Here is a 20,842-nt window from a genome sequence, read left to right on the forward strand (position 1 = left end):
AACACTACAATTCAACCATGCGGAGACAAGTAACTTGTCTTGTTCAAGGGTGAAATTTGCACTCCTGGTTGATTTTCTTTGAGATTGAGACTCTACTTAGAGTAGGGGTAAAGAGTCATCCAAAGTCACGGGAGATTGTTCACCTTGGCCACCATAAATATGGTCAATTTCAGGCTCCTGAGTCAGGATACTAGTGAAAAACATATTTCCATACTCTTGTGAATCCATCTCTAAAATATTGTAGACGTAGAAGAATAGGTACACATGTTAGACAATTAAGGATCCACCAATATTTGCAAGTGATTTTGGTAGCCGGCTCAATAAGTGCTATGGTAACTTATGACCACACTTGGCACCCTCCCTCACATGATTGCAACAACAGCTTGTCACTATTTATTGGTCATTCGAATTACCATGTCACAAAGGTATGTGTTAAGCATGCCAAATGTCCCCACGAGGATTTCTCATCATCACAACTAATGGTATAGAGAACTCAAATCCATCTCTAATCAGTTTGCAAAATAGAAAATAAAAGCATTCTTATTCGCTTTCCTAAACAGTTGTGTTTTAAATGTGGCTTAGAATGGTTCACAAAATTTACATCCTGTCTAAGACAGGAGCTCAACTAAGATAATGGTTACAAAACCAAAAAACCCCAATTGCCTTTTGTGAAAACTATCACAAAAAGGTTAGTGGCCATCTGGGTTTGGATTACCCTGCCACTTTCGATTGAGCCCCATTAAAAACACTTATAAAATTATCCCCTCACATGGAGTCACTTGAACCATCATCACAACCTTACACAATTCTAAATCAGTACCAAATAGCATATGAATGCATACAAAGGCATTGGATACAAATCAATATAACAGCAGCTTCTTTACTCCAAACTAGGTAATTGAAACCATGATCAAGTCCATGGTAACAATAGAAGAGATACCACCAAATACAATTGTGAGATGTTCAATAATAATTAAAATGATAAGTAATGATATTATAAGCAAACTGATGCACAAAAACATGTGTTAATAAGTCCATGCCAAGCAAACAAGTAACCAACACCTCACAAGTAATAGACAAGTAATAGAGAAGTACGACAAGTCTTGCCAAAAAATAATAATAATAATGTCAATGTGCCAAATGTCAATTGCATGCTCTACTCTAAACCTCCCAAAACAAAATGTCAATTTAAAATGTATATATATATATATATATATATATATATATAGATTGCTTGTTTTCATGAGAATGTTGAATAAGATATATAAATCCCACCATTCGAATGACTAAACTTGTTGTCCAAAGATGTATTCAAGCAAAAAACTATAAAATTTGCTCACAGCAAAATTTCTTGCCAAGATCATGCCAAGCAAACAACTAAGAAATGCTTATGGAGATGTACTCAAGAAGTCCCCCTATGTTTTAAATTTCATTCTGCAAGACCAACAATAAGCAATTTATCTAAATTGCTCACAACAAGTTATATTTAACCCAACACTCCTCAAAGATCACCTCAAGTTAATGTCTCAGACTAGCAAATTATAGAAATATGGGATTCCTCAAAATCACATGTTGGATTTCGAAATGGCAAGCACAATAAATAACCAACAACCCCAAAATCATAATTAGATTTCGAAATGCCAAACACTGATCATAACTAATAGCATCATTAGTTACAAACAAGATTTTGAAATGCCAAGCACAGATCATAACCAACAGCCCCAAGATCACGTACAAGATTTCGAAATGCCAAGCACAGATCATAACCAACAGCCCCAAAATCACAAACTTGGTTATTCAAAAGAAAAATAATTTGTACAAGCCCCAAATAAACAAGCTCCATACAAGCCTTTGTAAAAAAGTGAACCCCACTTTAAAAAAGTGTAAAAAAAACTATTATTTATTAGTAGGACCCATTGTTTTATAAAAGGCTTGTATAGGGCTTGTCTATTTGGGGTTTGTATCTAGTATTACTCTATTCAAAATGCCCAGCACTGTGAATAAAGAACAGCCCCAAAATCATAAAGAAGATTTCGAAATGCCAAACACAGTGAATAACCAACACCCCATCGAATCACAAACAATCAGTCGAAATCCCTAGTACTCAGATTCAAAAGGAAAAGCTCCAAAAGATGCATAGCTCCAACAAGTCGAAAAGTAACACAGATCATAAGCCATGGCCTTCCGAAATCATTATTCACAACAAATCGAATCGAAATGCCAAACCCTAAAGCACTATCGTAAGCCCAAGTCTCAAAAATCAAAGATTTCGAAAGCCAAAGGTAAGGAGATAAAATACAGTTGTCATATGCATTAGATTCAACCATGGGAGATGCAAATCGTGTGGTGGAGACGATGAAATCCAACCATGGGAGGGGTGCTTCAGTGAGTAAAATAGCAGTGGGAGAGTGAGAAATACTTACATATATTTGGGCCGATAAAGAGAAACTACCATCAATGGATACTACGGTGCGATAGAGGGAAACATCGAAGAGGGCAATAGAGAGTGGAGAGAGATGAAAACACGCAGGACCAACAGACGAAGGAGATGAGAGAGCTTTTGGGGGATGTACAGTGACCCCATATATGGGGAATCACTATAGCTCCCCTAAATCAAAATCTTAAAATAAGGAATGGGATGACCAACGGAGCTTAATCGGTTGTGAGTGGATACATCTACTGTAGAAAGGTCTCAAGGCCGCATTACATTTTAATTATTCTTAAACCAATTACGTAGAATATATCAGAAAAGTAAATAGTGATTTTTTTTATCTTTATATGAATAAAAATTACTTTTCATTAGGTTAAAATGAGATATTTATGAGTAATAATAGGATGGTTTGTTAATATAAAAAAATAATTTGAGTTAAGATATTTTATGAGATTTTTTTAAAAAAAAAGTAAAAAAAATATTATAAAATTAAATAATGTTATAATATAATTTTTTAATATGATTTTTATTTTAAGATTTGAAAATATTGAATTATTTTTTATGTTTTATTTTAAAGTTTAGAAAAATTATAAAAATTAAATAATGATTAAATAAGAAAATTAAAAATTAAATAATGTTTAGACGTTGAGATTAGCTTCTGCAAAATCTAACGGCGTCGGTGATATTGAAAACCTTCTGGAAGAAAAAAGAGTGGAGTCAGTGGGCGCCGGGCGGCGTGTTGAATATTTGAGCGTGTTTATGAAAAATTCTAGATAAAGTTTCTTGGAAACTAATTAAAAATTTACGTGGAAGAACACCCAGAAAAGAATAGGTTTTAAAAGCTACTTTGTGACCCAGATGCTCCCAATTTCCTTGCTTGTCAATTATCAGGGCAGATATAAACCACAACATTGGCTTATTGATTATCAGGCCAGAAAGGAATAGGTTACAGAATTCTCTTTCTTCTCAGAAACTCTGCAGTTCATCTTCAATGGCAGAAGCAACACAGAGGCACTTTGTTTTTGCTATGTCTTTTCCCAACCTTTTTTTTTTTTGCCAAGAACAAAGAGACACTTTGCTGCTTCTTAATCGTGTTTTTTAACACTGAACAAATGACATTAATACATATATATATATATATATGTTTTCTTGACTCTAGATTTTCTTGACAGGATTGCGGTAGTTACAGGCGGAAACAAGGGGATTGGTTTTGAACTATGCAGGCTGTTGGCTTTGAAAGGAATCACGGTGGTGTTGACAGCAAGAAATGAGAATAGGGGTCTTGAAGCTGTTGAGAAGCTGAAAGAGTTTGGGCTCTCTAATCATGTGATTTTTCATCAGCTTGATGTGACTGACACTGCTAGTATTGCTTCTCTTGCAGATTTCATCAAAACCAGATTTGGGAAACTCGATATTTTGGTATTCCTTGCAATTCAATTTCTTTTTGAATCATTTCCATCCTTTCTTTTATGTTACAAACTTGAATTACTGTGCAAAATATGTTTACTTGTTCAGAGTATCCCACTTTATAGTTTCATTTTTATGGTACTTTCATAAACCAAGTTAATGATGGAGAGTAACCAAAGCCAGTAATTATGTCGTATACGCACTTTGCTAAATGTGTTACGCCATATGCGCTCTGCTGAGTGCGTTATCCACACCGACTCGAAAATATATTTTTTTTATAAATAAATACTACTTCTCAAAATATAACAACTTTAACACAATCCCAACTGGAGTTTCAACTCAAGGAGTTCGATCCCAGGAACATACATGAGTAATAATACACCAACAACTAATTTATAACTCTTCGAAAAAAAAAATAGTAGAACGTAATGTACAAAGCATTTGGCAAATTCATCCCAAAAAAACAGGAACAGTTTAATATAATGCGATTATGGAGGTTTCCTAAGCAATTACAACTGAAAATCTGAAGGATAACTATGTTTGAACATTATCATAATGATGGATATTAATATGAAAATATATTAAATATGGAAAATATTGTTGAAATTCTGTGCAGGTGAACAATGCAGGGATTATTGGATGTACACTGGATGGCGATGCTTTAAGAGCTTTAGGTGTAGATTTAACGGTAAGTTTTCTATGACTCATTTAGGGGTGGGTAGCGAGGCCGCGCATCCCACTGCCCCGCCCCCGTCCCCCCCGCCTCCACATGGGTGGGACGGACCCCCCCGTCCACCAGATGTAGGTGCCGGGCCACCCGCCCTGCATTTGGCCCCCTAGCGGGGGTAATATAAATATTTATATTTTACAAATTGTGTATATATAAATATATATTACAATTTGTTAGACTTGTTCACAATAGTGTTAGACTTATTCATAAGATTATACATGTATTGCATTGACCTCCTAGGCCAATCTTTATATAGGAGGTCAAGGCAATACAAGAGTCTTTTTTATGCTTTTGATAGAATATTGTCATTTTTAGCCATAAATCGATTAAATATTTAAAAATATGACATGCCAATTATGTTCTGTAGCTAATACTACAATAAGTTTATTGTTTCCTTGGGGAGAAGCTTGGGCTTCAAAATTTTTCAAGAAAAAATTTTCAACTTTAATCTAAACATTTTTCAATAAAAACAAAAAAATCTATTTCAACTTTTTATACGATCATTTCTGCATAGATTTCAATGAAAATTTAAAAAGAAAACCAAAGTAACTATTTAAAAAGCAAAACAAAAACTAAACTAAAAAGTTATATTAAAAAAATCAATTTTATTTACATTCTCTCATAAACCGAATATATATAAAACATATTCCAAAACAATTTTTTATTCAATTATTTTTTATCCTCTTATCACAAAACCCAATAAAAAATAAATCTACAAAAGAATTTAAAAAAGTTCTCAAAATTTCTTTTAACAAAACATACCCTAGGCATTGCGAAGGCACTTAAATCTACAAGATAACTTCATAGAAGATTAAGTTTCCTCAGTCAATGCAGGCCGAAGGAGTAGAGGTCGATTGGAGTGGAATATTGCTGACTCAAACAAATGAAGAAGCTGAAGAATGTGTGGAAACAAACTACAATGGTCCCAAGAGGATGGTTGAAGCACTAATTACTCTTCTTCAGTTATCTGATTCACCAAGGATTGTTAATGTTTCCTCCTCGGGAGGGCAGTTAAAGGTATCAGCAAAAATCATGTATATACTTATGATGATAATTTATTATCTTTTGCAGATGATTCTACTTGAACGAGTCAAATTAGAGTGTTCTGTTCCAATATCTTAGATGAAAGCTCGAGTACACAATGTAGCATTGATGGAGAAGTAATGAACATAGCTCTTTTGGTTAACTTTGAAATGATACTTTGCACTCCTCAAGCTATCCGATTCACATCTCTTAGAATTTTTACCGGAATCTTAGGACACAACGCAAGAGGGAGATAAATATATGATGTGAGTTTTACAACATTTATAATAGTTTGAGCAATTTTCTCGAGCAATATTAAGTCTTAGAGTTCAGATAGAGTTATCATGGGGACCCAAATCACAAACTACCAACTATTTTGCAATGCACCCTAAATTGTCAAGAAGTTGATCATAGTTGTGCATCCTCGATTAGATTGCCTCCTGAGATACACAAAAATAGGTTATCTGACATAATCTTATAAACAGTCGAGTCTTAACGGATGATGCAACATTTCATAATTTTAAGTCCACATTACAAAAGTCATGGTTCGAAGGTGGGAAATTATAAATATTATTATTATGTTTTGCATGATCAAAGCTTCAGCCAGGCCAGGCATGGCATGGCATGGCTGCATGGTCCTATTATTTATATATGCCATTCATATGAACCACTGCTCTGATGGATATGATACATATGAAGCTTTTGTTCAACTGTCGATCTAAATAATAACTCATTTTCCTTCCAAAATGTTCTGTCTTTTTCTTAAGGAAATACGAAATGAGTGGGCTAAAGGAGTGTTAAGTGATGCTGAAAGCTTGACAGAAGAAAGAGTGGATGGCGTTTTAAATAAATTCATGAAAGATTTCAAGGAAGGTGCATTGGAAGAAAATGGCTGGCCTGCCTATTTGTCTGCATATGTAGTTTCAAAAGCAGCTTTGAATGGCTACACAAGAGTTTTGGCCAAGAAGTATCCATCTTTTCTTATCAACTGCGTCTGTCCTGGCTATGCCAAGACTGATATAAACTTCAATGCTGGCTTCTTAACAGTCGAAGAAAGTGCTGAAAGTCTTCTCAGGTTGGCACTGCTTCCTGATGGAGGTCCTTCTGGCCTTTTCTTCTTTCGGAATCAGGTGTCGCCTTTTTGATGAAGACTAGTCCTCATCAGATCAGTTACAAGACCTCTATATGTTTACAATAAATGTTTATCTATTGTTTTCTTTTTCTTTTTCCTACTTTCCCTTAAATGGTTTATTATGTCTCTCTAATTTTTTTTTTTTTTATCTATTTCTGTATTTTTTTTTTTTAAATAAAAATGACTTGTTTGTAATTCAGAAGTTAAAGATGAACAATGTTTTAAATACTTGTTAATCAGCCCAACCGGAATTATTGATAGTTTTACACAACCCCACTTATCATATAATATTGAAATAATAATTTTTCAATATTTCTTATTATTTGACAAAATTATATAATAGATGGGTGAAAATCATTTTCCTATAATTCCTCATATATAGCTCATATGCTTGAGAAGTGGTAGCAGATCAAAGAGCAATTAAGCAAGACAAAAAGTTGGTGGAGTGAAGTGGAAATGGTGTTTAATGCTGAGAATTTCAAAAAAGTGGGAATGGTGTATGATGCTGAGAAATTTCCTGCCGACAACAGTCACTGAGAAGAAAGTTCCGACCAGTTTCCAAAAAGTTGGATGGAATTTGGAATTGGATGATGCCCCACAAGCATGTGGAGTATAATTGCATGACACATTAATGTATCTCTGGTTTGAATTTAAAGATAAGTTAAAATAATTTGTAAATAATAAAATAAAAATTAAATTATTTACTATATTTTGTATAAAAATTTAAAAAAATTATTTTAAAATTTAAAAAGATTAAATTATTTATTATATTTTATATAAAAATTTAAAAAAATTATAATAATAAGATGAGTTGAATTGAAATGAAAATTATCGTAAAAAATATAGTTGAAAATGAAATATTTTCATATAATTTCTGGTGAGATGATATGATGGGAAAATTAGATGGAAAAGTCACCTCGGACTTGCAGTTGATATTCTACCCTTTTTCTATGTTGAACAGATGGTGGAAGTTTGACCGCTCCAAGACCTTATTTTGGCTCAAGAAAATGATGGATATGACGAGTTGAGAACTAACTTTTATCTAAATGACATTTTTACAAATGAATACATTGACTATAAATTGTTGGGAAAAAAAAAAAACATTGAATATGAGATTTCTTTTTAATTGTATTCTGAATTTCAAAATTAATCGTTATGTTGTGTGTGTGTGTGTATATATATATATATATATATATATATATATATATAAATGTCACATGTTACAAATTTGATGTATACAGTAGGTTACACTCGTATCTTACTGCAGTATGTTACACATTTGAATGAATTATCTTATTTTGAAATATAAAACTGATTTATTGCAAAATCATTACCTTGGATTTTTATGTTTTTGTAATTTGAAGTGACAATTTTTAATTTTTACAAAATATAATATATGAATTTAAAGAAATTCGCAATTATGTATCTCCATCAGATTTTATTTAGAGAATTAAAAAAAAAAAAAATCATGCGTCAATCTTTAACCAATCAAAAATTGAGACATGGCACACTTATGTCACGTGTCAATCATGTCATTAATTTTCTAATTATAAATTAAAAAAATATTTTTTATTTTAAAGAAAATGATAAGGCTTATTTTATTGATAGCTCTCGTTTATGACGGAAGAAAATCGTAGTTATAACAAAATACCTGAATGATACAATTAAGGAAAATCAAACAAACCCAGGCATCGAAGAAAACTTAACAATTCCAAACAAAATACAAAATTTCCATAAGGTAATGAAATAAAGACCAAAATAAAAAATAACACAAGAACAAAAACTTGCAAAAAAAAGAGAACAAAAAATCGCATGCAAGTAAATATATCTAAACCGGAGAAAGCCAAAAACAAACGTACAAGGGACAGTCTAAGAAATGCACAGATAAAGAAGACCAATTTTATTTATTTTAAGAAGACCTCTTAACTGGCTAGACAGAATATCACAGTCAGTAGACCATTCCATATCTAAACTCCCAACACCCCTCTTGACAAGAAAACCAGCCACAACATTACCTTCACGATAAACATGGCTTACACGATACTCCATGCAAGCAAAATAAGCAAATAATTCGTTCCAATAATCTTCCAAGTACCAAATATTAGAATCACGTTTAATAATCCAGTTAATAAGAAGTTGAGAATCCGTCTCAATCTCAACCTTAGAAAAACCAAGATAATAGCACCTTCTGACCTCCTTCAACAAACTTCTCATTTCAATAAAATTATTGGAACCTTGACCTAAATGAACATAATAAGTCACCTGAAGCCTACCACAATTATTATGAATAACACATTCAGCACCAGCTAGCCCAGGATTATCCAAACTACTTCCATCAGTGTTAAGCTTCATCCAACCTTATTGAGGCCTAGACCATCTCACCACACAAATCGACTTAGGCATAGGTAATAAAACCGGAATATATAATCTATTTAAAATAGCAACATCCTTAGTAGAAATTCAAGAAACTTTCATGATCAGATGCAAAATCCGATGAATCCAAAATTTAAAAACTTTTCAAACCGAATCAACTAAATCAATCTTATTTTCGTACCAAACTTTGCATCTCCAATCCCAAATCTTACAAGAAACAATAGAAGGGAGAAGCTCAAATATAATTCGAAGCTGATAAGACTTACCCCCACGACGAAACTAAAAATTAATTTGCTCATTCCAAGTTTAAAAAACACTCATGTGCAAACCTAAGTGAATAGCAGCCATATGCCAAATTTTCCTAGCAAACTCACCGTTACAAAGCACATGATTCAAGTCTTCAGTATGACCCAAGGAATAACAATTACGTTTAGAAACCATCAAGATACCAACCATTGTGATCTTCTCGTCAACATTCAAGCAGGTATTAGTAGCCTTCTACATCATAATAGAAATTAGCAAAGTATTTGATTGATGTTTTAAATCAAAATCGAGGTCTCAAATTTAAAAAATAAGCACATTTGTTTTCAGACATGAGTTAAGATTAAAGTTAAAAAGTTGAATAAAATATTGTTAGAATATATTTTCTAATATTATTTTTGTTTTGAGATTTAAAAAAATAAAATTATTTATTTTATGAGTAATGCTAGAGAGAAGCCATTGTAGCAGTGCACACTTTACACTCACTGCATGGCTGCTTCTAGTTAATTATTTCCAACACTCACTTGGGGAGATGTGTGGTCTAAATGATGCCACATCATGTGGGCAAAATAGGTGCTCTCAATAATAGCTTCTATCTATATTTATTCTTATTTTATTTTGTGTGGGGATTTAAGAAAGTTGTAATAATAAGATGAGGTGAAATGAGATGAGATGTTTTATAAAAACAAACGAAAAAGTGAAAATAAGTTATTGATTTTTCAATTAACCCAACAAAATTTAAATGAGCAATATTACGTATAGTCCTCATTTTGGAGATTACAATGCAAGTCTAAATAATTTTACCTTTAAAATATTTTAAAATTATAAAAATATCACTCATAAAATAATTTTTTTATTTAATAAAAAACTTGCATATATAATTTTTAAATAAAAACTGCAAATAGAATTACTCTTTATTAAATAGTTAATGAACATGGCAGTGGCCCCAAGAGTGCTGGCATATTCGCCTAATTCACAAATGACCTGAATCATATGATAGTCGCACGTGGGGACAACCCTGATTGTGAGTGAACCTCCGGATACTCTCCCCAGATCTAATCCTCACTCTCAATGAGTCCCTTGAACAATTTATATAACCCCGGGAACTCCCCCCCGCTTCTGCTCTTGGAGATCTACGCTCAAACTTCAGTCCCATTGAGACAAAGCTTAGCATTCTCTCACTTCAACTGTTGGGTTTCTTCAGGCAAGTTCAATCCTTTTCAACTTTATTCGTTCACTTGATTATTCGATTTTGTTACTGTTGTTTGGACATCCAATTTTGTTCGATTTGGAAGTCTGGATCCTACTGTGGAGTAGTCATTCTGGGTTTAGCGAGTAGTACTTGAATTTAACATTCAAACCTTGGATTTGGAATTGCACCCTCGAATTCCAGTCTGAGGTTTATGTGCTTGCTGCCAAACACAGCTGCAGAATTTAATTTGGTTTCTTTGGTGGTTCAAGCATAAAAGTACATTCACATTCAGTAAAACGAAAGCAGACAGCTTTGGAATTAGAATTCGAACGAAATTCAAATCGATTTTAAAGTACTTCAAGATGTCTTTTGTCTCTTCACATATTTGAAATTGAGGATTAATTTCCCACCGATAATAGGAACTGATTTTGTAAGTTTTCATTTGACGCATTTTGATAATTCGGATTTTGGTGTGGCAGAAAAATATATTGAGTGGAATGGCTCTCCGGAAGCCTGGTTTAATTGCTTTATTTGATGTTGATGGGACCCTTACTGCTCCGAGAAAGGTACCCCATTTTCTTCTGAGAATCTGAGTTCCTTTTCTTCAATATTTTCTTTCTATTTTTTTCCATTATGTTGTTTTGATATGATTGGGGCCACAGAAACATAGAATCTATTTAGAAAGTAGTTACTGCTCAGATCTATTGAATTAAAGTAATTTACGTAAATTTTATATATGGGCTTGAGATTTTTTTTTGATGCTATGTTTCTTCCACTGAAATGCTAGGTGGCCACTCCAAAGATGGTAGAGTTCATGCAAGAACTCCGCAAGGTACATGATTGATTAGCATTAGCGGTGGTATTGGTAGTTTTAGAACTCTTTTGCTTTGTGTTTTCTCTCACCAACCCCCTTAGCACATTGGATAAAGTTTCCGTTTTTCATTCTTTTCTGACTGCAGGTTGTGACTGTTGGTGTCGTGGGAGGATCTGACCTTAGTAAAATCTCAGAGCAACTTGGAAAGACAGGTTTGCTTTATCAAGCTCTTAGCTTTTTGCTTATAAGAGAGTATATCGGAAACAAGCTAGGAACCAAAAATCTGTATGATCATTCGACTTGTCTTAGAATGATCTGGGGATTCATCACAAATCTTGGCGAACAAGCATTATACTCTTTCTGTGTTTCGTTTCAAACTTAAACCTTTATAAGCCTCTGTGTGTGTTTTTTGCCTAATATATATATTTTACTCGATGTCCCAGTGTTTGGCATCATTTCTATGGTCTATTAGGATTGCCTGCATTCTGTATCAAAATGGGTCTCAATAGTTCTCAAAACCGAGGCCAAATGCAGTTGTCTGCTTCTCTATATTTAATATTTACATGATAGTGCTTATTGAGCATCTCGTTTTTCTTGGCAGTTACTGATGACTACGACTATGTATTTTCTGAGAATGGCCTTGTGGCTCACAAAGATGGGAAGCTAATTGGCACCCAGGTATTAGTGACAGCATAAACCTGGAATACATGAAAGCATCGCATCTGAAACTGATGGTTATATAATAGATATCTGCAAAAGCCTTGAGCTAGAATCATAAAGATGGTTTGGCTTAGGTTGCAATACTGAACTTCAAAAAGCCGTCGATGCTTGTAATTAGTCCTTTGCCATACCTCTGTATATGTCCCCTATTAAAGCCTATTATTCTGACCAATTATGTATCGCCTCCTAGTCATATTCTTCTTGACACGTTAGCCAAGATTGAAAATGCATTTTTTTGTGTTCTTGGGATTTATGAAGAAACTCTATATTATCTTTTGCATATGCCTTATTTCTTTAACTTGATATGGTTATGTACTTCTCCCTTGTCCAGAGCTTAAAGTCATTTCTTGGAGATGATAAACTCAAGGTAAGAACCTTCCTGCACTATTGGAACGGTCTATTGAGTTAACTTTTTGGAAAACATCCTATGCATTATACTCCTGACACCTATGTTGGCCCTCTTGGGGGCATGTTCTTCCATTTTTAGGAGCTAGAACAATTAATTTTCCCCTAGATGCATGTCTGTATGGCACAGAACTCATTAGTGATGACTAAAAGCATCTGTTTGTTTTGCAACGTTGTTCTTCTGTTTCGCTACAGTAATAATGGATGGTGAGAATGCCTGCTGGGTCTGTAGGTCTTAGAGTTGCATGGTAGACTAAAAGCTGTATGCACAAAACATTTGCTCCCATGCCATGTTTGTTAATTTCTTGTCCTGGTGGATTGCCAATGTGCAGGAATTTATTAATTTTACGCTTCATTATATTGCTGACTTGGATATCCCTATAAAAAGGTTAGTGGAACAAAAGCCATAAACATTGATTCTTTGTCTGTGTCAAGCTTAGCAAGATTTCTTTTCTAAATCGATAGGGGAACATTTATAGAGTTCCGAAGTGGCATGCTCAATGTATCGCCAATCGGGCGAAACTGCAGCCAAGAAGAAAGGGATGAATTTGAAAAATATGATAAGGTGAAGATTCATTGGTTCTCTTTTCTTCTGGCTTTTTCCAGAATATTAGATTTTCAGTGAATCTGTTATCATACCATGGCTTATATGTGTTTGGGTGTTTAATATGGAACAAAACATGTACATGAGTTTCAGGTTCAAAATATTCGCCCGAAAATGGTCTCTGTGCTTCGTGAGAAATTTGCTCACCTTAACCTGACATTTTCAATAGGAGGACAAATAAGTTTTGATGTGAGTTGCACTTACTGCTTGTACTTCGTCTTCATTATGAGTAGCGCATAATTATTATACTACACCTCCATTACAATGTGATGTTTCTTGGATTAGTTTGGTGGAGGCAAGTGGAACTGCCTTCAAATCTAATTTTGGTACATAATGTTTGGCTCAGGTTTTTCCTCAAGGTTGGGACAAGACATACTGCTTGAGATACCTAGATGATTTTCATGAAATCCATTTCTTTGGTGACAAAACTTACAAGGTCAGCCATTTAGTCTCATTAGTCATCGCTTTCTATTATTTCTTTTTCTTTGTTAGTGATTAAGCTATGGTCCAATCCTGTCCGGTTGTATAATTACCGCAGTTTCTCAAGTAATAGCATTGTTGGTTTTGGTAAGAAATGATCACAGCAAAAGGGCAAGTTTGCTTCTTTAGATGACGCTGAGAAAAGCTTAGAAGAGATGTAGATATGCATCCTGCACAACATTGCAGTCGATGATTTTATTATTAAACATTCCAGATATCCTGCTACTGAAATAATGTTGATAATTATTTACTATGAATCTCAAATGATATTTCCATACTCAACCAAATTTTGGCCTTTAAATTTAGGTTACTCAACTCTTTATTCATACATGATAATTCTGACTTTTGGTTTGAGCAGGGAGGAAATGACCATGAAATTTATGAATCAGAACGAACCATCGGTCACACAGGTCAGCTCTATATGCTTGAACTTCAACTAAGAAGTAAATTCCTATGGAAGTAAAAAATCATCCCCTTTTGCTTCAATAGCATTTAAACGCACAATTCCATTTCATGATGGATTAGTTATATAATATAAATGGTGCCCAACACAAAGATTGACCATAGAGGATAGTGGATGTGACATCTACTTATTTTTCACAACTCATGAATAATGTTTTACATAGAAAGCCAAAGTTCTGTTACAAATGCCAAAACAACAAAATGGATTCATTGCAAATGCAATTAAGTTGAATAGGTTAATTCGTGACTGTAAAGCATAAAAAACTTAAATGCACTATTATTTTACTATCATAGTGATGTGTGACTGTACTTACTTTTCTTTTCTCAGTTACCAGCCCTGAAGATACAATGGAGATGTGTAAAACTCTCTTCCTTGCAACTTCATGAGCATCTGGCTATTCTCTTCAACTGTGTGCCATTTGTAATTTACATTTATGAATAAACATTTTTTCCCTGAGCTACATGTATGTGCATGCTATGCACAGGGATTCTGCTTGTATGAAAAGATAATTGTCATACATTTTTAAGTATGTTTCCTTACATATGTGCTTTTCCTAATGAGCAATTTACATAGTGGCATTCACAAAATTATACTTGCTAACAAAAAGGTGGGGAGAGTTTCACAGTATTGCGTAATTTGCGTTCATATAAAGTAGTGATCCAACCCATATTGAAATTGGCAAACTCGATGCAAATGTTTGCATATATAATTTAGCTATTGAGGGCAAAATGCAGGATCCACGAGAAATTATACTCATTACTTACTATTCACTCTCACACTCTACAGCTAGTGTTTTTTTTTTTTTTTCATAGGATGTAGAGGTATTTTTCATAAAGTGTGGGGTGTGTAATATTGAATAGTGGCTTATGAGAAGAATTTTTCGAAATCCATCGATGCCCTTGTCTTCTCCTTCTTTTTCTAGGATATGGGTTTTACCAAAACCAGTTTACTAAAAGAAATAAATAAGAAAATAAGGTGTGTTTTCTTAATTCCCCTCCCACTCCTTGCTCATTGAAATTAACTTAATCATCGGAGTTATCTCCCGCTGTTCAATCGCGAAGGCTCATCGGGTTTACTTGACCACGGCGGAAATTGGCACCAACAAAAGCTGTTGAATATGTCATGCACAGTCCATGATTCGTATGATCAAATGGAAATAGATAATGCTTGATCACATCAAAATATTAAAATAGAAAAAGGCCGTCAACTACTCTCAATAATTCTTTTAAAAGCAAGAAAATATCGACCTAAAGTAAGATTGAATCATGAGTGAGTGCATAAAGAAACACATTGAGCAATGATCCACCCATATATTGAATGAAATCAAAAGGCAAAAACTAGAATATTATTATTATTAAGTTGAAAGCGAAATGGTCATGATTATATAATACTAAAATTCCAACATTTTTCCAGACCTTACAAACAATAATTAATCAGCTTTTCTTTTACTTGATAAACTGTTTCTTTTTATCATTTTACAAACTCATTGGAACTAACTTGAGACTGTATATAAGTTGCATAATTTGAGTCCTTTTAATTTTATTTTATTTGAAAGCTGCGTGTCCTCTCAAATCTTTATTTAGTGTAACTTCTCAGCATACCAACTAGATCATCAACACAAATAAAATTATAGATAATTCCGCAAGTGGTGAAGAAAAAGATTATCATTTGTTCAATTGTTCACTTAAAAGTTGCATCCAACGTTCATTTCCCACTCTCAGTCTCTGTAAAGAGAAATTATATTTACAGTCATACTGTTACTGCACAAGCACCGTACACTCGTTTTAAAAAAATTCCACATGAATAATTTAATTTTTTAATAATAGATCCCACTATTTTTCAAAACGAATGCACAACACTTATACGATTCATAACTGTATCTAACATTACTCGTATGTAAATACCAAAATTGTAAAATACAAGGTAAAAAATGATCAAGGCTTCTAAATCCGTTTGTTTATTTGCCATCATGATCTTGTTCATCTTCGTTGATAATGCAGGTAAATTTTATCAATCTCTGTTATGTTCATTATATATGCTTCAAGTATTTTCAATATAAGTGATCTTTTTAATTTCTTTTCTTTTTTTCCCTTCTGGTTTTGCTGATCTTTAATTTCAATGTGACAGAACTCAAGAGTTCATGTCCTTGCCACAAAAGCCTAACATGGTCAAGAAATGATCTTCTAAATATGGATTCTGCTTTTGGCGAGATACATAATACTGCATATAGATAGCTACGAGCTGTTATATATATTTAGGGAACCTTTTTTTACATTAAACATGCATTACTCTGCCGTAGGTTGCCGAAGCTTTTGCGGCTGCGTACTACCCTTGCTGAAGTGCAATCTGCGGGAACATTGACTGACTGGGGGGAATTCAAAATCAAGGAAATTAAGTTTTAGCAACAATTACAAAGGGCCATAAAATGGACCAGCTGCAGAGACATTCAAGTTTCAGTACAATTGGCTCTAAAGTTCCAAGTTTGTGTGTAATTTAGAGTACCTACAAGGCCAGACTGAGGATGCAACCCATGGTAGATGAAAAGCGAATGGAACTGGTGAAACAAGCATCTTACGAAACTCCTTGCAACAGTGATTCTGAAAATTTCACTGGAAGTTGTGAATCCTCTTCGCCGAGATGAAAGTATTCGAAAGAAGCATAGCTATTGTCATTGGACCCACTCCACCAGGAACTGGAGTAATAGCTGATGCAATTTTGGTGGCCTCCTCATAACAGACATCTCCAACCAAACGGTAACCTCGAGGACTTTTTGAATCCTGTCGTGCACAAACCCACGAACACCTCAGAAATGTGTAACCTTGAGTTAAGAAGCAAGGTCTAATTGGCACAATCCATCCTCTTTCATTCTTTTGAAAAAAGTTAAAATTTTAAAAATTATCTGACAATCCATTCAACGCTTTGTTGAAAAATGCATTTTTATTCTTGGGTTTTTAAGGAAGAAATCAAGTCAGATGAGAGAGATAATTTAATATGACTGAAGGGACCATAGAGTTATTCTTACCTCGACTGGATTAATTCCAACATCAATGATCACCGCACCAGGCTTTATCCAGCTGCCCCTAACCATATTTGGCTGGCCTACAGCTGATATAATAATATCTGCCTGTCTTGTAAACTCCTCAGGGTTCTTGGTTCTTGAGTGGACTATGCTGACGGTAGCATCTTCCCTCTAGCCACATTTAGAAAATCACATCATAATCAAAATGGGGCAGAAACAAAGTACAGAGGTACTGAATTAATGTAACGATCAAGATAAGTGAAGCTTGGGCAAATGAAATCTCACTTGCAGCAATAGAGCAGCTGGCATGCCAACAATATTGCTCCTGCCAATTACAACCGCCCTCTTTCCTTTGATATTAATTCCATATCTATGCAACAATTCTATGCATCCTTTTGGTGTGCATGGAACAAAAGTGGGTTCTCTACCTCGCATGGCTAGACGACCAATGTTCAGTGGGTGAAATCCATCAACATCTTTCTCAATGCAAACAGCATTTAAGATGTTCTGCTCATTCATATGCTGGTACAATTCCAAGCAAACAAGAAAATCAATTTTTTGTGAACAAAAAGGGCTACAAACTATAGTATAATCTCTATATATAATAATTGGTAAGACTATATAACACCGGGTTTATAAAGGAAAAGGGCAGTTGGGCATCCAAAGAAAACCACATTGTGCCCGGCCACCAATATTTAACTCAATTGTGTCATAGCTCAAACATGAGCACATGACAAGAACATGCACATATTTAAAACGACAAAACCATGCACCTGGAAATACTTTATAGAGCAAAGCAAATATGGATGATAGCATGCAACAGAAACACTTGTACATCAGCAACAACAATAATATCACTGTAAAATACACGATGTGACATAAAAACACATTTCTCTCCAAATAGGATACCTAGCTCAACTCACTGCCTTAATTCCAACAAATTGGGAGCGGCTACATTGAGAAGAATCAGTGATGCAAGCAATAGATGTTTGCTAGCATTAATAGAACCTATGAGAGATGGCAAAGTATTGTACAAGGAAGCAGGATAGAGAGTTTTTTTAGATTTTATACAAAAAGATAGATTTACAGTGTAAAATATCTTATCTACTTCTGCATCTTAGCATTATTCAGCACCGAAAATATGGTCAGATTCAGAAGCATACAGAAGGCAGAGGTAACTGAACAAGGATTCCATGAACTGAAGGATCATCATTGAAGTCTGAGATAAACTTGAGTAATTCTTGTTCTGTAGAACCCTCCGGCAAGCGTACTTCATAAGAATTGATCCCCACCGACTCACACGATTTCTTTTTATTGCGAACATAAGTTGCAGAGTCCTTTCTATCCCCGACAAGGATAACTGCTAATCCTGGAATAACACCGATTGCATCCTTCATCCGGGATACTTCAGTAGTTATCTCATCCCTGATTTGCTTTGCAACTGATTTTCCATCAATTACTTTAGCTGATGCCTCAGGGGCGATTGATGCTGTACAAAAAATTCAGTTAAAAATGCTTAAGCAAGATATTTAAAGGCCAACGAATAAATTATAGAAATTACAGCATCTTCACTGCCCAAACACAACTAAATTGGCCTGATCAAATAGGTAACAGTGAATGCAGTAAAGACACTGTTTACGTATCCGGACCTCAATTGTGGATAACAGGTAATTAGTACATGCAACCAAACAGCGAGCATTACTCAAATATCAATTTGGTAGAATCTAATTCTCCAGACACTTGAGTTTATCATCAATATAAGATTAAGTGGTTTCAAGTCTCTGACATCCCAAACGTGCCGTTGCATATGAAAACCCTATCCGTACTCTATCAGTTAAACAATAAATTAAAACACAGCACCAGAAGAAGCATGCTTACATATGTGCCGGCTAAGAAAAAGCTGCATACTCAGTTCAGAGTATATAAATACTTGCGTTTGTACGTACTGACATACAAATACATGCTTTACATGTATTTAACAAAGTCATAATTTTTGTTTGTTTTCCGACATATTCTGGGCAACCAAAGGAGAAAAGAGGGGGAGTTGTACCGGCGAGAACAGGTGACGGCGAAGCCGAAGAGTGAACAGTGAGGGTTTTGAACGTTCTGGGAAAGCTACAGCAAGGAGGTCGCAAATAGAGAGGGCCGCGTAGGAAGCGGCGAAGAGCAACGTGTTGGTGGCTCATTGGGAGGAGCCGAGCGGTGGCGGAGGAGGAAGAACAGTCGATGCAGACCATTGGAACCAGTTGGGTAATCAATTTCTCTTGCCGGTCTCGGTAGGAATCGTTTTTTTATAGCAAAAGATCAATCTTAGCTCGGTTCTGCTACTCGCCATAAAATGACCAATTCATACCCCTTTTTTTTTTTAATTTTTGTTTTCGTATTTTTTTTTTCACTTTTTTTAATTTTATAACTAATTCTTATTCGTATAAAACTCAAAAGGTCAAAAAAAATACAAAATAATAAAAAGGGAAAGAAATTCGGTCATTTAGTTTGCTAAGTAATAATTTCCTTTTTAATTAGGAGAGCCCTCCAAATAGAGAAATTTGATGGAAATACCTTTTTCAATTTTGTTTTAACTTTTTGAGTTTCCTTAAAAGATATATCAGTTAAATATCATTTTCTATTCAAACAAAAGTTAAAAAATCTAGAAAAATAAAAATTCAGTCAGATTTTAGTATTTTGGGTGGACAAGTATCATTTTCCTTCTAATTGGAGTATACATGGAAAAAAATAATTAAAAAAAAAAGATTAATGGTCCTTGTTTGAATACTAAATAAGTCTAGGGTGTTGCTAGTTGGCTGCTGGTTCCTAACCTCAATTTTATCGCTTGATGTGGCTGTGCCACGTGGCAGCAACATGGTTATATATTAAAAAAATGGATAAAAGTTCGATCTCGATCCCCATCTTCTTTCTCAAAACCCTAACGAGCTCTGCTTTCCCTTCCGTTTAGAGAAAACCAAAATTAGATAGCAAATCAATTCCCAAATCCGAATAGCAAACCATAGCATTTTCCAAATAGGGTATTTTCTGAATGAATATACACCTTCTAGGGAGTGTATTCTAGCGAGATCTAGTATTCTAGCATTAAAAAGCGGCAATTTTCTCAAACAGACTTATCAGAATTTTTTGGTTCTTGAGAAAATCTCCTGTCAGAGGGTATTCCAATTCCAAGAGGTGGTCCAGACGTCTTGGCACATTTTAGCTTCTCCATAACCCCATCAATTCTAGATTTTATTTTTTGAAAAAGTATGCCAATGTATGAGGATTTAGGATTGAATCTTTTATTTCTTGTTCATTCAATGATTTTGTCTAAATCTCCTTAGAAAGCTTTGGAAAATCATGCTAACTTGGTATTCATTCAGCTAGCATCCATTTAAGAAGGTTGAAGATTTGTATGGAGGTCTTGACAGGGTAGATTGAATTTCAAACGTAAACCCCTAATATTTCCATGCATAAGGGCTTTAGAAATCCTAGGACTCATATATATTTTAGCTAGTTTTCAGGGTTTCATAGTCCTTCAAAAGTTCCAAAACTAACACCAAACTTTCTTCCAAAACTTGTGTTTCTCAATTTTGTAAGTATTGCTTCTAATTTCAATTTCCTAAGTTTGCACCAGGAACTTAACTCAAAGAATCCATAACAATTACTCACACATTAACCTGTTTTGCATGCATTAAACTCTCTCTCATATATTTGTCACTGCAGTTTTTTCTTCTTCTTTTTTTCTTATTTTTTGTTTTCATCTTTTTGGGCTTTATAAATCCCCAGTTCATGGCTTCACTGCT

The 20,842-nt window shown here is 34.3% G+C and overlaps 3 protein-coding genes and 1 long non-coding RNA gene across 7 annotated transcripts; 3 read left to right on the top strand and 1 right to left on the bottom strand.

Moving 5' to 3' along the window:
- Positions 1 to 1,676: 1,676 nt before the first annotated feature.
- LOC121236146 lies at positions 1,677 to 2,489 on the top strand. Its single transcript, XR_005934660.1, has 2 exons — positions 1,677 to 1,792; positions 2,031 to 2,489. It is a non-coding gene; the product is annotated as an uncharacterized LOC121236146 (long non-coding RNA).
- An 800-nt stretch (positions 2,490 to 3,289) lies between these two features.
- Positions 3,290 to 6,854, top strand: LOC121236136 ((+)-neomenthol dehydrogenase-like). Its single transcript, XM_041132654.1, has 5 exons — positions 3,290 to 3,442; positions 3,604 to 3,850; positions 4,455 to 4,526; positions 5,403 to 5,585; positions 6,359 to 6,854. Exons 1-5 carry the CDS (start codon positions 3,423 to 3,425, stop codon positions 6,734 to 6,736), a joined length of 900 nt encoding a protein of 299 aa, XP_040988588.1. The 5' UTR covers positions 3,290 to 3,422; the 3' UTR covers positions 6,737 to 6,854.
- A 3,533-nt stretch (positions 6,855 to 10,387) lies between these two features.
- Positions 10,388 to 14,592, top strand: LOC121240388 (phosphomannomutase). Of its 2 annotated transcripts, none has more exons than XM_041137820.1 (12): positions 10,388 to 10,565; positions 11,029 to 11,115; positions 11,337 to 11,381; positions 11,509 to 11,575; positions 11,965 to 12,041; positions 12,415 to 12,450; positions 12,821 to 12,876; positions 12,954 to 13,053; positions 13,186 to 13,281; positions 13,439 to 13,528; positions 13,931 to 13,982; positions 14,363 to 14,592. In XM_041137820.1, the coding sequence occupies exons 2-12, from the start codon at positions 11,047 to 11,049 to the stop codon at positions 14,419 to 14,421; spliced, it is 747 nt and encodes a 248-aa protein (XP_040993754.1). In that variant the 5' UTR covers positions 10,388 to 10,565; positions 11,029 to 11,046; the 3' UTR covers positions 14,422 to 14,592. The 2 variants fall into 2 exon arrangements, with proteins under 2 accessions (XP_040993754.1, XP_040993764.1); XM_041137830.1 differs by having other exon boundaries at positions 10,389 to 10,561.
- A 1,584-nt stretch (positions 14,593 to 16,176) lies between these two features.
- On the bottom strand, positions 16,177 to 19,386 carry LOC121238957 (bifunctional protein FolD 4, chloroplastic). Of its 3 annotated transcripts, none has more exons than XR_005935211.1 (6): positions 19,105 to 19,386; positions 18,218 to 18,543; positions 17,340 to 17,576; positions 17,058 to 17,225; positions 16,542 to 16,812; positions 16,177 to 16,381 (listed from the first exon to the last, which is right to left on the bottom strand). XR_005935211.1 is itself a non-coding variant. In XM_041136070.1 (5 exons), exons 1-5 carry the CDS (start codon positions 19,289 to 19,291, stop codon positions 16,642 to 16,644), a joined length of 1,089 nt encoding a protein of 362 aa, XP_040992004.1. In that variant the 5' UTR covers positions 19,292 to 19,386; the 3' UTR covers positions 16,406 to 16,641. The 3 variants fall into 3 exon arrangements, 1 of the variants encoding a protein (XP_040992004.1); XR_005935209.1 differs by having other exon boundaries at positions 16,538 to 16,812; XM_041136070.1 differs by lacking the exon at positions 16,177 to 16,381 and having other exon boundaries at positions 16,406 to 16,812.
- Between the last annotated feature and the right edge of the window lie 1,456 nt (positions 19,387 to 20,842).

This window comes from Juglans microcarpa x Juglans regia, chromosome 1D (assembly GCF_004785595.1).
Source record: "Juglans microcarpa x Juglans regia isolate MS1-56 chromosome 1D, Jm3101_v1.0, whole genome shotgun sequence".
NCBI lineage: Eukaryota > Viridiplantae > Streptophyta > Magnoliopsida > Fagales > Juglandaceae > Juglans > Juglans microcarpa x Juglans regia.

Excerpts from the sequence above, each read along its gene's own strand:
- LOC121240388 (XM_041137820.1), top strand. The coding sequence starts at position 11,047 with ATGGCTCTCCGGAAGCCTGGTTTAATTGCTTTATTTGATGTTGATGGG. Across the intron at positions 12,042-12,414 it reads GGAAGCTAATTGGCACCCAG|AGCTTAAAGTCATTTCTTGG; the intron begins GTATTAGTGACA and ends TCCCTTGTCCAG. Across the intron at positions 13,529-13,930 it reads TTGGTGACAAAACTTACAAG|GGAGGAAATGACCATGAAAT; the intron begins GTCAGCCATTTA and ends TGGTTTGAGCAG.
- LOC121238957 (XM_041136070.1), bottom strand. The coding sequence starts at position 19,291 with ATGGTCTGCATCGACTGTTCTTCCTCCTCCGCCACCGCTCGGCTCCTC. Across the intron at positions 18,544-19,104 it reads GCCGTCACCTGTTCTCGCCG|CATCAATCGCCCCTGAGGCA; the intron begins GTACAACTCCCC and ends TTTTTTGTACAG. Across the intron at positions 17,577-18,217 it reads TTCAGTTACCTCTGCCTTCT|CATATGAATGAGCAGAACAT; the intron begins GTATGCTTCTGA and ends GAATTGTACCAG.
- LOC121236136 (XM_041132654.1), top strand. The coding sequence starts at position 3,423 with ATGGCAGAAGCAACACAGAG. Across the intron at positions 3,443-3,603 it reads ATGGCAGAAGCAACACAGAG|GATTGCGGTAGTTACAGGCG; the intron begins GCACTTTGTTTT and ends TTTTCTTGACAG. Across the intron at positions 4,527-5,402 it reads CTTTAGGTGTAGATTTAACG|GCCGAAGGAGTAGAGGTCGA; the intron begins GTAAGTTTTCTA and ends CAGTCAATGCAG.